This window comes from Borostomias antarcticus (genome assembly GCF_949987555.1).
Source record: "Borostomias antarcticus genome assembly, chromosome: 1".
NCBI lineage: Eukaryota > Metazoa > Chordata > Actinopteri > Stomiiformes > Stomiidae > Borostomias > Borostomias antarcticus.
In genome coordinates this window covers 31,177,033-31,194,119 of record NC_140234.1, presented here as the reverse complement: position 1 = coordinate 31,194,119, position 17,087 = coordinate 31,177,033, and the positions used below count along the sequence as shown (strand labels likewise).

Here is a 17,087-nt window from a genome sequence, read left to right as displayed (position 1 = left end):
GTGTGACTGAGGACTGGGATACAGAGAGAGGAGAGGGACAGATCAGGACACAGAGAGAGGAGAGGGACAGACCGGGACACACAGAGAGAGAGGAGAGGGACAGACCGGGACACAGAGAGAGAGGAGAGGGACAGACCGGGACACACAGAGAGAGAGGAGAGGGACAGACCGGGATACACAGAGAGAGAGGAGATGGACAGACCGGGATACACAGAGAGAGAGGAGATGGACAGACCGGGACACACAGAGAGGAGAGGGACAGAACGGGACACACAGAGAGAGGAGAGGGACAGACCGGGACACACAGAGAGGAGAGGGACAGACCGGGACACAGAGAGAGAGGAGAGGGACAGACCGGGACACACAGAGAGGAGAGGGACAGAACGGGACACAGAGAGAGAGGAGAGGGACAGACCGGGACACAGAGAGAGGAGAGGGACAGACCGGGACACAGAGAGAGGAGAGGGACAGACCGGGACACACAGAGAGGAGAGGGACAGAACGGGACACAGAGAGAGGAAAGGGACAGAACGGGACACACAGAGAGAGGAGAGGGACAGACCGGGACACACAGAGAGGAGAGGGACAGAACGGGACACAGAGAGAGGAGAGGGACAGAACGGGACACAGAGAGAGGAGAGGGACAGACCGGGACACACAGAGAGAGGAGAGGGACAGAACGGGACACAGAGAGAGGAGAGGGACAGAACGGGACACAGAGAGAGGAGAGGGACAGACCGGGACACACAGAGAGAGGAGAGGGACAGAACGGGACACAGAGAGAGGAGAGGGACAGAACGGGACACACAGGGAGAGGAGAGTGACCGAGGAGAGGGACTGACTGACCGTGAAGCTGTTGTTGACGTTCTTGGTGCTGGACTCGGCCACACTTGCATCCGTCAAATCAACTTCATCAAAGATGATGGACTGGAGAGAAAAAAAGGAGACCAACAATCAGGGCTGAAAATGAACACCTGCCACCGGCCAAATGCAGGTAAAATTTCCAATTGACGACTAGATTTCGTAAGGCTATCTGAAAAATATATAATTGGCCGGTAGATTTTTTCATCTACAGTCCCCTTGGCAGGTGACTCACCGTGAGCCAAAAAGTAAATTTTCACCCCTGCCAACAATAGTCAGATAACTGACTGTCTCATCGATAATGAACGAGTGGATCTCCTGACCGCCCTATTGAAAGTGCAATAAATAGTCTCAATGAAAGAGGCACGGTCACAATGGTTTCAGTTGATATTATTTGGATTAAATTCTTAAATTCTGTATGCAAAGTGACGTCATTGGACGTGTTTGCCCTTTGAGGTTTTTCTGTGATTATTGCGATTCCGTCTTCAGTGCAGGGAAAAAGCTACACTGACAGTGATTTTTAAAAGGCCTACACACAGTTTAAGCATTTAATCCAAATAATAACAAGTGTGATTTTTCCCATTTAAGATGGTACCTATACCAACCTTGGCCGTCTGGGCGTAGTAAAGAGTTCTCCCCCGTAGCTTGAAATACCTTCTCTTCCAGCGCTGGAAAGAGTTGGTCTGTTTCATCAGCTTCCCCTCCTTCAGGATGGTCTGTAAATGAGAGAGAGAGAGAAAGAGAGAGAGAGACAGAGAGAGAAGGAGAGATACAGGGAGAGAGAGAGGGAGAGAGAAAGAGAGAGACAGAGAGAGAAAGAGAGATACAGGGAGAGAGAGGGAGAGAGAAAGAGATAGAAGGAGAGAGGAAGAGAGGGAGAAAGAAAGAGAGAAAGAGAAGGGAGAGGAGGGAGAGCGGGAGATAGAGGGAGAGAGAGGGAGAGAAAGAGGGAGAAAGTGGGCAAGAGGGAGAGAGGGAGAGACAAGAGGGAGAGAGAGGAGAGAAAGAGAGGGATAGAGAGAGGGGGAGAGAGAGAGTGGGAGGAAGGGAGAGAGAGAGGGAGAGAGAGTCAGGAGGAGGTGATCCCCATTCTACCTCCCCATCTAGAAAAACATCCCTTGTTATGAAAGGCACCACACATCAACCTATTACCACAGAAATCAAGTAAAACTTCAAAGCAAACCATCAAAAAACCTTCTTGGGATTGAGCAGCAAATCTAGGGGATAGCCTGCCCTGCTATGCTCACAATCCCAGTAATTTCCTTCACAATGCCTGTAGCCTAACTCACTTGTACTTACTTAGTTGTAACATTGTACTTACTAGTACTTACTTAGCTATAAACTGTGCAGGCATCCCATGTACAGCACCACTACCATCATGACCTCTCTCTCTGCTTAAATACTCTGTGCTGACAGATGTGAGTTTGGAGGGGAGCCCTTGACATTGACAATTTCCTTTCCCAGAACGCCATAGTCTCAGAAGCACAAGACATAAAGACGTTGCCAAAGATTGGATACCATTCCCAAATAAACTCACAGCAGGCAGGAGAACAGCCAGTCACTCTGCGGTGTGCACACACACGTGCACTCCCACGTTTGAATAATTCATCACCTGACCATCCCTTCTGAACAACGATCAATACGCTTTGAGGGGTGGGTTTAGGCCGGGGGTCACCACCAAGTCAATACTTGATACTAAAGGTCAGAAGAGTTTCATGCTCTCCTGCTGAGCCAGGTTGGATGATGATCCTCCCTCATATCATGCGCCTCCTCCTCTAAACAAATGCCTTGCAGTGGATGGCTGCAGCATATGCTTGGTGGTCTGTGTGAGGAACACCTTGAGCGTTTCTGCACCGCCACCCAGTGCTCTTAGGCTCGTCTGAGTCACTTCTGTCCCCGATTATGGTTGTGTGACGGATGTGTGGTCAAGATGGGAGAAGGACATAGGTTGCAGGTGATGTCTCGTAAATATTGATAGAGGATATGAGGCGATGACCCACATGAGCTAAACCCAGGCGCTTGATTAAACCTGAAAGGTCCGTGAATCATCTGACCTATACTGGAACATGCATCAAGGTGGCTTTGTGACTGTTATGAGACGAGAGCAACAATGACGTGGAACCCAATACCATTTTCAGAACAATGCAAGGTATAGCCACTACTATATAATCACCCATCAAACCTGGCAACGTTACATCATATATACGATGAGCTCCAAGGTCCTCCTACAGTGTCCAGTGCTTTTCTCACATCACTCTGACACTGAATATAACTTAATATATGATGCTCTTAAACATGCTGAACTGCATGTTAAACTAGCTAAACAATGAGATCAACGTAGGCCCTCAGTGCAAATGAATGAAAATACTAGCAAAACAATGTCTAAATGCTAGCTCCAATTGGGAAAACCTTCTAACGTTAGCACTACTTCTAAATGTTTTGCCTATGCTACTATTGTGAACTAGGCGTCCCAAATGCACGAAATAATTGATATATCCACCACTAGCTGACGTTAGCTAGCTCTACAACTTGGCTAGCACACATTGTAACCCCTTAGCTAACGAGACAGCTCAGTTTCTCATGGGTAGGAGTCATTGTTACTAGCACTAACCCTAGGAGATAACGTGACCGTTATGTCTAACTGTTACACCCATGGACGATACTGATGCTGCAGCTGCTGCTAGATAACTCGCACGAGCTAGCTCGTAACTAATAGCCAGCATTTGCTAGCTGGCAGGCTGGGTTGAATGGAGCAGCTAGTTAGCACTAACGGGTCCACACAGAGCTGTGGTCCAGCTGCCATCTCGCGCTGCTGAAATGTTAACTAGGAAAGAACGGGGTTTCTCATGTGGCCTCGCGCACAGGCAGCTCACGGCTAGCAGCCACGGCAGAGGGACCAAAGCGCTTTCCACACCGCCTGCTAACGTTCATGTTTGCACTAAATTGCAATGTTTACCAATCAGCGTTGCTAGTTTACCTTGCTTCGGATCTGACCCGATGTGGACACTTTGCGTATCAATTTCTGTGGAGACCCATGTTCTTGCTCCGGTTCGCTATCCGATGATTCTTCTAGGCATCTTGCCGCGGCCTCAGCTTCCACCGCCACCGCCATCCTATCACTAGTCCCCGGGGAATCATATTCTAGCTGAAGCCATCGGACGTATGGTTTACAAGGGGAGTTAGCACCTCCTTGTGGTCAACAGGAAACATCACACTATCAAAAATGTAATCAGGCGGTCACAGTCAAGAAGCGCTAGAACCATTCAATTCATCATATTAAATGTGCTTATAGGAAACATTTTTATGTAGACAAAGAATTTTTAAAAGTACATCAACGGAGCTTTTAGAAAGGTATGGAATAAAGTGGTTGGCTGGGGATCGGAAGGTCCCCAGTTCAATCCCAGCTCCCAGCAGTCCCGAAGTGTCCTTAGGACACTGAACCCCAAATTGCTCACGAGCAGCACGTTGGCGCAGTACTTGGCACTATCATCTCACAGCAAGAGGGTCCTGGGCCTTTCTGTGCGGAGTTTGCATGTTCTCCCCGTGTTCACTAGGATTTCTTCCAAAGAACCCAATATGAAAAACATGCAGAAGAACAGATGCTCTTCAGTCTGGTCCCTGACTTGGACGTCGTCCCCGAGCGCCATGGGTGAAGCTGCCCACTGCTCTGCCCCTGGAAGAGGACAGCTTGGATGAGAGAACTGCTCTCTCTGCCCCTGGAAGAGCACAGCTTGGATGGGAGAACTGCTCTCACTAACATGTGTATTCTGTAACCGTGTGGCTAATAAAGACAACCTTCCAAGGTCCAGTAATTAAAAAAAAATATATATATATAAAGTAACGCATACAGTAAGCTTACAGGCGAGATAGCCCCTAAGGTCACAGAGTTGACACCCTATGCAAATATATTCACACATGGAGTACATAATAGGTGTAATTGTTAAACCACTAAATCAGTTGGGTCACACTTTAAATTCAGAAAAGGGAAGGGTTTGGGTGGGGGGGGGGTGGTACAATTTATGAATCTTATAATACAAATTTACTGCACTGTATTAAATAATAAATATATAATAAATGAATACATGAATAAATAGTACATTAATAAATACATACTTAATAAAAGGATCAAGTATCAAACAAAGGCAAGTGTAGGCCCACAGCAGTTTTCACAACTTCCTATACCTAACACTAAAAGCACAGAACTGCTTTAGAAGTCAAGGATCAGATCACAGAAGTGTGTCTTACATTATTCTCCAGTTACATATTAATGCATTTCCACCATATCTATTACAAGATAATCCTAGTCCAAAAACGTGAATGTGATGAATGGCCGGGCCATGTTTGGGCAGCTTGTGGACCCGCCCCGTGATTCGGATCCACTCCAGAATTTAATGGGTTCTAAGTTGGCCCATGCTACAACCTTTCAAAGAGTTTCATGAAAATCAGTCTGGTAGGTTTAGCGTAAACCTTGTCTACAGAATGAATGGAGGTCAATGGCCAGCCTTGTTTCAGCAGCTTGGGGACTTGGCCTGTGATTCAGATCTACTCCATTAATTTAATGAACCCTAAGTTAGCCCATGCTTCATCCCTCCACTGAGTTTCATGAAAATCGGTCTGGTAGTTTTTGCGTAATACTGGTCCAAAAAATGAATGGCGGTGAATGGCCAGCTGTGTTTGGGCGGCTCGTGGACCTGCCCTGTAATTCAGATCTGCTCCAAAACGTAATGGGTTCTAAGGTGGTCCATGCTACACCCTTCCACTGAGTTTCACGAAAATCGGTGCTGTAGTTTTTGCGTAATCCTGCTGACGGACGGACACACGTCACCAAAAACAATACCTCTTGCCCTGTGCAGTTACTGGGGCGGAGGTAATAATAAATAAATAAATAAACAAACAAACAAATAAATAAATAATAAAGAAATCGGTTAAGTTATTTTCCAGTTCCTTGGAAAGCTTTACTGGTCCTAGATATGGTGGAAATACATTAACCTATATGTCAATATCTAGCACAGTAGTAGGCCTGAATGATTAATGACATCAGCACTTCTACTGGAATGCAAGGGTATTGGCAGTGGAATCCTTATTCCGTAGAATATGATGAATAAAAGAAAACAAAGGTGACAAACAAACTATTCTACCTTACATTTGATGGAAACAAGGTCACTTATAGGGTGTAGGCATTCTGGCTATAAGGCCTTTTGTGTGCTGGCCTTGTTTGTTGGGCTCATATGTCAGAGCTGTTTTAACTCATTATGCAGAGTTGCTTGAATGAAGTGCTCTCTGGTTCCCCAAGCAGGAAATGAGCGAGCAGGATTGTAACTTCTGACCTGCACAGCTGGTACACCTCCCCCTGTGTGTCCATATCTTCCCTCGCCCCTCCCTCCCTGGTTCCCCCCTCCCTCCCTCCCTCCATCCCCTTGCTCTTCAGTAGGTCAGTAATTCACCTCCATACAGCAGGTGAACAATGGACATTGTCCATGTCCGATACCTTTCTCCAACTCAACCTCCCCACGACCCCACCCCCACTCACGCTGTCCCTGGGTTTCTGAGCTGATGGTCCAGAAGGACATCTGGCTGTGAGTCGGTGTTCCAGCTGGTTCAGATCCTGACAGTGTACAGGATTTTAAGATAGAAAACATTGCGGCTCTAGAGCTGTTTTTTCTTGTAATGTACTTGATATTTCAAGTATGAAACCAACAGATTATGCCGTGAGAATCTGTGCTCACCTATAAAAATGTAAAAACAATATCTAGGCTGCGTGTGTCTGTCCTACTCAGCTCCACTGCCGTCATTCCCCTCGGGACCCAGGAATGAATAGATAAATACAAAATGGATTCAAGTCAAATTAAATTAGAAATGTTATCTATAGGCTTACATCTTATTGCTCATTAATACAATATTGTCAATTAATTGAACTTTCAATGCAAATTTTGCAATGTTTTGTCCCTTGAAGGACATCAAAATATGGAAACGAAGGAAACATATCTATGAAGTTGAATAGTTCCAAGTTTGTGGTGTGGTGGTGTCTGCGCTCGCTTGCGGGGTCATGTTTTTTCAACAATATCCCCCTGGGGATCAGTAAAGTATTGTATCTATCTATCCATCCATCCGTCCGTCCGTCCGTCCGTCCGTCCGTCCGTCCGTCCGTCCATCCATCCATCCATTCTCTGTGATGGCACCTGGGCTATGGAACAAGCTTCCTCTGAACATCAAGTGTGCACCCACCCTGGACTCTTTTAGAGCACAGCTTAAAACTCACCTCTTTGTCGCAGATGATCTGTAATTTATGTCCTTGTCGTGTGTCTTAAATGTAGTTTCTAGATTATTTTGTCTCTGCAGTTTTTGTTTTTGTTAGTCTCTCTTTGTACCCGGGCTGCGCCCCGGGCTGATGTAACAGTTGATTGGGGGGCGCATTATAAATAAAAATAACATAACATAACATAACATCCATCCATCTGCCTGCCCGTCCATCTATCTATCTATCTATCTATCTATCTATCTATCTATCTATCTATCTATCTATCTATCTATCTATCTATCTATCTATCTATCAAGATTAAGATAATATATTTTATGTGGCATATATTGAATAAATCTGAATAATCTACAATCTTTCTCATTATAGTGTCATGCACCTTCAGAGGTGCCCAGGCTTACAGTATAAGACACTAATACCAAAGAGCATTATATTACTAGACAACTGAAGAGGAATATATAAAAGAAACACAAACATACAGTACACTCCTTGTAGAGCATCCAGCGATTAATCTATTTTCTTAGATAAATTATAAATATATAAATAATCAAACACGAATAAACTGTGAAAATAATATGTGGCTCGATATATGATTTGTTTCATTAGCCACCACTGACCTAAATCAATACACCTGGGTATTCCTTTTCTCAAAGCCCAGTAATAAAGAAATACCTAGGGGGGATCCCAGCAGGATCCAGTGACACGAGGACGGAGGTGGAGACCTCGATCACTCCAGCTGTGTCGACCGTACATGCGCACGGAGGGGTTATGGTTTCACTGTCTTCATTATTAGTTATGAACACTTCTGGACTGTGAAGTCCTAATGAGGTCATCTTACGCATTAAAGGAAAAAAAGAGCACCTAGTTTCCACAGGTTGACAAAGGCCTGTTACTCACCTCCATCCTCGGAGTACCACGGGGCAGTGGGAGGTGCCTGCTGGCTACAGGTGTATAAGAACGCTGCTCCCGGCTGTCAGGTACTCACTTCAAGAGATTCAAGCTTGAGGAAGATGGCTCAACCCTCCACTAGACTGGTGAGTGATGTTTGTGGACGGCAGCGGCTGAATCCCAGCTGAGGGCTGAGTATGATGGAGACGGCCGAGTGATATCTTTGACTTTTGAGCATAAAATTATCTCAGCCTAGAAGCATGAGATACAGGCTTGATGGGCAACTCAGAACATCAAAGTGATTCATCAATAGACAGTAAACAGGATGTTTCATACAAAATCTCAGAAAGATGAGTCAGTGACTGTTATCGTAAGTTGCTTTAGATAAATGCGCTGGCTAAATGACAAAAATGTAAATGTAAATGAACGAAAAAAGATTCCAGTTTAGTGAAGTGAGACTTTGTAAGAGGGTACAGTACAGTATGTTCTGATATCCAAACCTCATCAAACTATTTGCATCTCTTCCTTTCTCAAGACAATGAACACTCTGCTTGGATTGCTGCTGGGAATGTGCCTGTCCTCGGTGATGTGCATGCCCGAAGGAGACGTCCTCCCACCCAGCAATGGAGGTCGCCTGTCACATAACGAAAGCCTTCTCTTTGACCCAGAGCATATGAGCGATATTGACATGATGTCAGACGCCTACTGTAAGCTGCTGATGGAGGCTCCCGTTCCCCCGACAGCAGACCAGATGCCCTGGTACTGCGTCTGCTCTTACTGCAAGGGTACCGTCGGACCCAAAGGAGACCGCGGTGACAGGGGTCCACCAGGTAACTCACCCCCGTTACACCTGTATCTCTTCATCCATGATGCCGTTTTCCTGCTACTCTAGATATTCAGCCCTCCTACATACACATGGATACTGCAATCGATAGATAGACAGGTACTTTAGTGATCCCCAAAGGGACACTGTTATTACCATATTATAGGAGAGGGTGACCAGTAAGCCATTGTGCACTGACACATTCTTCTCCCCCTCAGGCATGCCAGGCAGCCCCGGCAGGAGAGGTCTCACAGGGTTCAGAGGTCGTCCTGGTTTCACCGGGAGACAAGGAATAAAGGGTAAGCAACTCCATAATCTACACCTACTCAAAAATATAATACCTTTGATGTAGGAACATTCATGACAGTTTGGCAATTCAACTGAAGCTTCTCCTGACAGCGATGATGACAGCATCCGTTCAGACAATGACAATCGAATGGCTCACATCTGTTATTTCTTGCATGCCCCCCCCCCTCAGGTGAGAAGGGAGACGAGGGTCTCAAGGGAGACAAGGGTACCGTGGGATTTACTGGTTCCAAGGGAGAGCGTGGGTTCAAAGGTGAGAGTCACATAAACTTATGAAGTAAATAAAACTTTTTATAAATCAAAACATAACAAAAACATTTTTAAAGCAAAATAAATAAATAAAATTAAAGCAACAATAAGAGTTGAGGTGAAAGTGGGTTCCTGCTGACGGTCTGACTGGTTCATGTTTCAGGTGACAAGGGTGACAATGGTGTTGAAGGTCCGTCTGGAGATCAGGGGCCTAAGGGTGATGAGGGCCAATGTCCCGATGCCTGTGACGCTGCCAGGGGACCCCCAGGCCCACCAGGCCTGACCGGACTAGCAGGACCCAGGGGCTTCCCCGGAGTCGCAGGACCCCAAGGGCCCGAGGGTCCCATGGGAAAATCTGGGCAGCCAGGGCAGCCAGGCGGTCCCGGGAGAGACGGGCTGAAGGGAGACCAGGGGCCCGAAGGAGAGTGTAACTGCACAGACGGAACTGACGGGGAACAAGGGCCGCAGGGACCCGCAGGGCCTGCGGGTAAGGACGGCGCTCAGGGTCCTCAGGGGAGAGTTGGACCGGCTGGCAACAACGGAGATGAAGGGCTTGCGGGCATTCCGGGAGCTCCAGGGCCATGCGCTCCCACCATCCGGTCGGCTTTCTCAGCTGGTCTGGCCACCTCCTACCCACCACCCAACATGCCTGTGGTCTTCTCCCTAGTCTTCAGCAACATTCAGATGCATTACAACCCCGCCACCGGCATCTACACGGCGCCTGCCAATGGCACCTACGTCTTCAGCTACCACCTGTCCGTCTATAGGAAGGTGCTCAAAGTCGGGCTCTTCCACAACTACATGCCGGTGGTGAAGACCACGGAGCCGGCCGAGCTGGGCACGGCCTCTCAGCAGGTGGTGCTGCACCTCACCATGGGCGACAGGGTGTATCTTCTGGTGAAGGACCTCACCACCAACGGCATGTATGCCAGCAGTGAGGCGAGCAGTACCTTCGCTGGCTTCCTGCTCCATGCCGACTCCTGCAACATGCCCCTGGGCAGAGATTTCTACCACGTACCTCAAGAGAGTGATAGACCGTACGAGTGGGGTGAGATAGAAATGCCCACACCTCCCCCTACGCCTGCTCCATAGATCACACCTTGTCCGAGCTTAAAAAATAAAGTGCCAATATTCTTCAGAAACAGGACCTAGCTAACAGTTTGATTAATATTCTAATCTACACTTTTTCTTCTTTGGACATTACAGTACAGTGAGTTATAGGCCAGTAAACTGTAGCACCCAAAGGAGTGATCCTGTAGTACTACTAAACTCTCTCCCTCAGTATTTCAGAGTCTATTATTGTTCGTTATGTGTTGATGTCAGCAGAATCAGCAGTGCTGCAGTTATTTTCTTTCAAAAATTGTGCCATAGAAAAATGTCCAATAACCAACATCTAACTCCTTTCGAATATGCATCATCCACTCATCCTGTTAAGTTATCTCATTTGTGTCTTGTGCTTACATGTGACTGTGTTTTAGCGTGTATGTTCCGTTTAAAATTAGACGTGTACCATTATTTTCTTTTCCTTTGTGTCTGAGCCAGTATATTAGCTATACAACAATGTAGTCACCTGATCCACCACACAAAATAACCCTCTTGTCAGGGTAAGCTGATCAGAGCGGCTGAATGCATGGTGTTACATCAGAGGTCCAGTTCAAAGAGGCTTTCCCTGGTTCTGAGACGTCTGCCAAGAAAGGAAAGTTGTTTAGGTGTGTCTGCTAGGAGAAAGGTGGGTAGGGTCTGCTGTATATCCTTGGTAATGTGAACCAGTAAGGAGAGCAAGAGGTGGGGGTGCTGCATGTCTCTTCCAGGCGGCATCTTTACTGCCCTGGGAAAAGATACAGGGAGCATCTTATTGAGGAGAGGGAGAAAAGGTTTGACGAGAGGAGGGAGGGAAAGAGTGATGGTTGTTGTCTTTAGGAGCTAGTGCTCTCTGTAGTATTACCCTCTTGTAGTGTCAGAACAAGGATTAGACCACAGCAGGGACCCCAGTTACCTCATCACAGGGATCTGTGGGGTTTTCATCAAGTTTATTTAATGCGGTAGGATGTTTGTTCTGTACATTGTATCTAAGAAATTTGCAAATAAAATGTTAAAGTGACTTATTTTGTCTCAATGAATGATTTGACAGACCTACAGTATACTGTACACATCCATATACACTCAGTCTATGTTCTACATCCAACACACACAACACAGCCCTAACATACCCATTCAATTTACATCAGTGGGGATAGTTATCATTTTGAAATACATATGGTACCATTACATTACATTAGTCATTTAGCAGACGCTTTTATCCAAAGCGACTTTTAAGTGCATTTAATGTAGGTAGTCATGAGAACTACTAGTCGCCAGAAATCATAAGTACATCTCCTTTCTAAATAATAATCTAATAGCATAACCAGTGCTAAAGTAAAAGTGCAAAAACAAATGAATACAAATACAATACTGTAAGTGCTTCAGAGATTTAATGACTGACGCTGGGGCACCAGCAAGGAGGGAGTTGCAGTAATTCAGTCAGGAGATGAAAAGAGCCTGGATGACTGGATGAGCACCTGTGCCGTTTTGTTAGTGAGGAAGGGGTGATCTCTGATGTTGTAGAGCAGGAATCTGCAGGAGCGGGTAACTGATGCAATGTTTGCCAAGGACGACAGTTGGTCGTCCAGGGTCACACCCAGATTCATTACAGCCCAAGTTCACATCACCATGGTATCATCAATCCAACCCTTCCCCGGGAAGGCCAAGCAGGCAGCTACAGGGATGTATGCCTAGACTTGTGTGTCAGAGGGGGGAAATGACAAGACCAGCTGGGAGTCGGTGGTGTAACAATGTTAGAAGTCATGCTAGCGAATAACTGAACCCAGAGATGTGGCGTAGAGGGAAAAAAGAAGAGGACCCAGAGCTGAACCTTGTGGCACCCCTGTAGTCAGACTGCGTGGTTCCAACACAAACCCTCTCCATGTCACCTGGTAGGAGCGGCCCGTCAGGAAGAGTGCAGAGCCTGAGACGCCTATCCCCTCGGGGATGGAGAGGAGGACCTGGTGGTCCACCGTGTCAAACGCTACTGACAGGTCCAAGAGTATCAGGACAGAGGAGAGAGAGAGTTCGCTCTCACAGCATGAAGCGTCACTGCAAGGAGGGCCGTTTCTGTCAAGTGTCCCACCTTGAGCCCAAACTGGTGGGGGTCCAAGAGGTTGATACAAAGCCAGTCGGTAAAAAACAGCACACTGAAGTGTTTTGGATAGAAAGGATAGAGGGGAAACTGGTCTGTAGTTTTGGATGTCAGAGGGGTCACATGATGGTTTCTTCAGAAGGGGGGAGACTCTGGCTCTCTTGAAAGCGGAGGGAAAGCATCCTGACACGAGATGTGTTGATGAGGTGGGTTAGGAAGGAACATACTTCAGGCACAAGACTGCAGGAGGGAGGAGGGGACAGGGTCTAGGGAGCATGTGGTGGGGCAGCTAGATTTAACAAGGTTGAGGACCTTGTTAGGGGAGAGCAAGATAGGGTAAGATGGGACATGAAGAGGAAGCAGAGGTTAGGATTTCAGAGTGGAAGAAAGCAGCTTTATCAGCCGATGGTCTGGAAGCCAAGTGGCAGGTGGAGCTGGCTGTGCTGGCCTGGAGATGAGGGGGCAGAAATTGTCCAGAGAGGAGGAGAGAGTATAGGAGAAGATCAATAGCAGTATCAGGGGTTGGAGAGATATTAACCTCAGTCCACTTTAGCTGTTAGTACAAATCTCATAAAATGATGCTTGACACTTTTAACTTGTCCAGTCACAATAAAGTCAAGATTCCAGATTGTAAAAAGATTTTATTATTGACATCTTGATCACACAGATAGCTACCTCACTCAGAAAAAAATGTGTGACAAACATTAAAGGTATCCAACAAAACGTGAATCAAAACAATCAATTCTTTGTTTATTTTCGAAATTCCTCGATTATATGGTTCCTTGTAGTCTAATAAACATGTTGAATCACTGGAATGTCTTTCCTACCTTGTAATTTCTTCGCAAAATGATATTTAGCTAATGTTTTGAAAACAACAAAGATGTGTGAAACGTCACTATTATGTGCTCCGCGTATTGACGCAATGACGTAGTACGTGATTTTCGGGGACCACCTTCTCAAATTTGCTCTAGAGTGCATACTAGTGGTCAAAAACTACATTGGATACCTTTAACTAGCCCAAAACAAACCAGAATTTCTAAATGGCCAGACAGTGCTTCTCTTACATCTTCACCAATAACCTGAGGTAATATTTCAGATTTGCGCACATTCAGTTCAGTTCATTTCAGACTTAATTTCATTTCTGCCATTTTCTGCCATTCTTGACCAGGTCGCTCTTGAAAAAGAGATTTTAATCTCAATGGGTCTAAACCTGATTAAATAAAGGTTCATGAAAAAAATCAGCACAGGTTGACACATCCTTTAACTAGAACACCAAAGGCCTACCATAACATCTACACACCAATCTGCCAAGACTACAACCGCTACACACCAAGACTGCCAAGACTACACCGCTACACACCAAGACTGCCAAGACTACACCGCTACACACCAAGACTGCCAAGACTACAACCGCTACACACCAAGACTGCCAAGACTACACCGCTACACACCAAGACTGCCGATCCTTTCAGCTCAGTGTGATCCCCAGACTGTCCAACCCGGTGGTCCTGTGGGTGCAGTAGGGAGGGGGAAGGGTGTGGCTGGACGGTCTGGCCTGTTACCCCGTCTTACGCCTCAGTGGGGGATTCGTCAACATCCGCAAAGAACCCCTTCAGGCAAACCCTTTTGAACTCCTCAAACACCATGTCATCTGACTCGCTGCCATGACAGGAGAAAGGAAGAAAAACAAGCAGTTTGTCATGCCAGGGGATCTTACATGGGAAAGGTCTCACCTCACATAACATGATCCTTACATAAGCAATTCATCTTGTAAAGTCTCTGTAAAAGTGGAACCGATGACACTGAATCATATCTGTCACGTACAGCATCGGGTAACCCTCTCCTCTGTCCCATTCTCATCCATAGCTCATACCAGATTTCCTACAGTATTGTGCAGAGAAGTAGAATATAGGACAACAAGGATGTTCCAAAGCCTGTCCGGTCGCATTCAGTAATAAATACACTCTACGATACAATAAACTTGTATTAAATTCTGCGAACAAGGAAGTGACAGTGGCCAAACGATGCAATAATGAGTGAATTTAACACCACACAGGGGCTGCGATCGATACAATCACACCGCACAATCAAAACATGACAATAGAGCTTCTTACCTCTTGTTGGCTGCACAATGTATACCGTGGAAGACAAAAAAAATGACGTGGTCAACAAAGGATAATGGAAAAGCCTAACACCAGCATTATGCTTTCTCCAGTCTAGAAAGGGCTTATCTGTCTGGGGGGGGGGGGGGTTATTATGTGTTCCATAACTGCTTGCACATCGAATAGGATTTAGAGATGTCAGCAATGATGATAGGAGGGACAAACATGAGCATGACAGAAGTACCATTCATGTAGATTCAAATGTGACCATGATGCTCTTCCCCTGTGACAGTCAGGCCCAGGACTCAAACTCACCTACAGGGTCAACAGAGTCACAGCGATCCACAAAGTCTCTCTTGGCCATGTACACCCCCACCTGAAGAAGAAGAAGATGCAGCACTAAGCCTGAGGGCTGTCACCTGTTGTCCATGGGGAACACAGTGGCTGTCTGAGAGACTGGACCTCAGGGCAGCAAGTGGACACATGAAGACACAGATGATTAAAAACCAGTACAGCCAAGAACATTCCTCAAAAAGGTGTTCTACAGAACCTTTTATCACAATAACTCTCAGAAAAAAGGTTCAGAATAGAACCCTAACATTTCAGATCAAACACTTTACAGCTCTGCAAGGAGCTGTTTGGTTCTTTCCTAACTGAAAATGGTTCTGCATGGAACCTTACAGGACTGAAATGGTTCAACCTGGAACCTTTTATCATAGGGTTCTTTGATTGTTGCAAATATAACAGAACCCTTTTTAGAGTATAGTGCATCGGCTGCTGTCCAGAAGGGGGGAGGGTGGCTCACCGATTTGTCACGGGAGATCTTCTTAAAGACGACCGCTTTGGGACTCATGACGTGTTCCTTCTCAAAAAACAGCAGGAACGGCACTCAGATTCTCCTCTTGACCGAACCTGTCATTCCAGTACAACAGCCAAAGAGGGGGGGAGGGGGGGATCAACTGACCTGAGGTGGTGGTGGTTGCAAGAGTCCGCTGAGGGTTACAGTAGTGTCCAGGTCAGAGCTTTGTGGTTGCATTTATAGTGCGTCTGTCTGACCCTGCCCATCCGTACCTCATCTTACTACAGGATAAGGCTGGGTGTTGAGTCAGCTCCTTTTTCATGAGCATGATTAGGGGCACCATTCTCATCCTCACCTAGACCATAACAACCTCAGCCGTCCTATAGAAGATACTGTTGGTAGTGCTGCAGTACAATACTAAAGTTGTCAGTCCAATTCTGAAGATGAGGCTGCGCTGATTTAAGCTGTGAAGTTTACAACAGCCAAGACCTTTTAGAATAGTTTACTTAGAAACTTAGAAATAATATAAAACAGCTGAAAACTGTTGTAAATGAACCCAGTTTAAGACCGATGCAAGTATGATATAATACAAGCTGATATGTTGGTTCAGTCAATATGATGATATTCCCGAGCATCGATAAGAGTATTCAGTTATGTTACAGCATAAGCATTTTTGCATGTGGGGTGGCTGTAGCTCAGAAGGTACAGTGGGTTGTCCAATGATCGTAGGGTCGGTGGTTCGAATCCTGGCTCCTCCTGACGACGATGTCGAAGTGTACTTGGGCAATGGGTTAATGTGAGGTCTTTATTTTAAAGTGCTTTGGATAAAAGCGCTATCTAAGTGCAGTCCATTTACCATGTCTCTCTAGGTCATCCTCGGACGAGCTAGGACTAGGACTTCCGCCGGCGCTTCCAATCATCCCAATCCTCCATACGTCTGGCTAGCTTGCCGGTAGCCCACTTTACGCCTCTGCATCATTCTTGAGTACGTACGTATGTTAGTGTGGGACGCCCTTGTTGGCTTAGTCATTCATGTCAAACAAGTCACAAGAAAGAAACTATCATGGTACTTTTTAAATGAGTGTTTATCTGTAGTACTTTAGAGGGGCTGAGTACTCCATGCAATATTGGGCCTTCAACTGCTTTGGACCCATAGTTGAGAAATCCAAAAAGCAAGTCCTCCCCACTAGGTCTCTCAATGCAAAACAAAACAGAGCTGAGTAAAGCTGCTTTTATTGTGAGATTTCTCAAATTATCTTCAAATTGCCGTCTCATTGGGCAAACAAAAAAGCGATAAATTAAATGGGTGGGGGGGGGATCTGTCTGCCCAAGGGCCCAAAATTTCATAATCCATCTATGAGCCAGCCTTGTTCTCCTGGCTGCTATTTTCTCACTCACCCTTGGTGACCCCTTGGTGCTCGTTCTTGTTGATGTTAGGTACTGCACGCAGCGTTCTGGTGTAGCATCTAGGGAGGGACTTCTGCAGGGTGTGCTTCAGGGTCCAGCATTCACAACCATATCGGAGAACGGACTATACTTTTGCATAGAAGAAGCTGACTTGATTTGTTGGGGGAGGTTGGAGTTCTAGAACCTGGTTGCTTATACCCATGTACAGGTCTCTATGGCCC

At 46.2% G+C, this 17,087-nt stretch overlaps 2 protein-coding genes across 2 annotated transcripts in view; one reads left to right on the top strand and one right to left on the bottom strand.

Annotated features, from left to right (window-relative positions):
- Positions 1-3,985, bottom strand: part of dgkd (diacylglycerol kinase delta) — a 30,648-nt gene extending 26,663 nt beyond the window's left edge. The window contains exons 1-3 of the mRNA XM_084441342.1: positions 3,839-3,985; positions 1,467-1,577; positions 847-927 (exon numbers count right to left, since the gene is read on the bottom strand). Of these exons, the coding sequence (XP_084297468.1) occupies positions 847-927; positions 1,467-1,577; positions 3,839-3,973 (327 nt within the window). The 5' untranslated portion in view covers positions 3,974-3,985. The remainder of the gene's footprint in view (positions 1-846; positions 928-1,466; positions 1,578-3,838) is intronic.
- A 4,558-nt stretch (positions 3,986-8,543) lies between these two features.
- Positions 8,544-15,063, top strand: LOC311326723 (uncharacterized protein; the record flags this gene model as incomplete). Its single annotated transcript, XM_084459666.1, has 5 exons — positions 8,544-8,835; positions 9,047-9,127; positions 9,307-9,387; positions 9,547-10,397; positions 14,953-15,063. 5 exons carry the CDS (start codon positions 8,544-8,546, stop codon positions 15,061-15,063), a joined length of 1,416 nt encoding a protein of 471 aa, XP_084315792.1.
- Between the last annotated feature and the right edge of the window lie 2,024 nt (positions 15,064-17,087).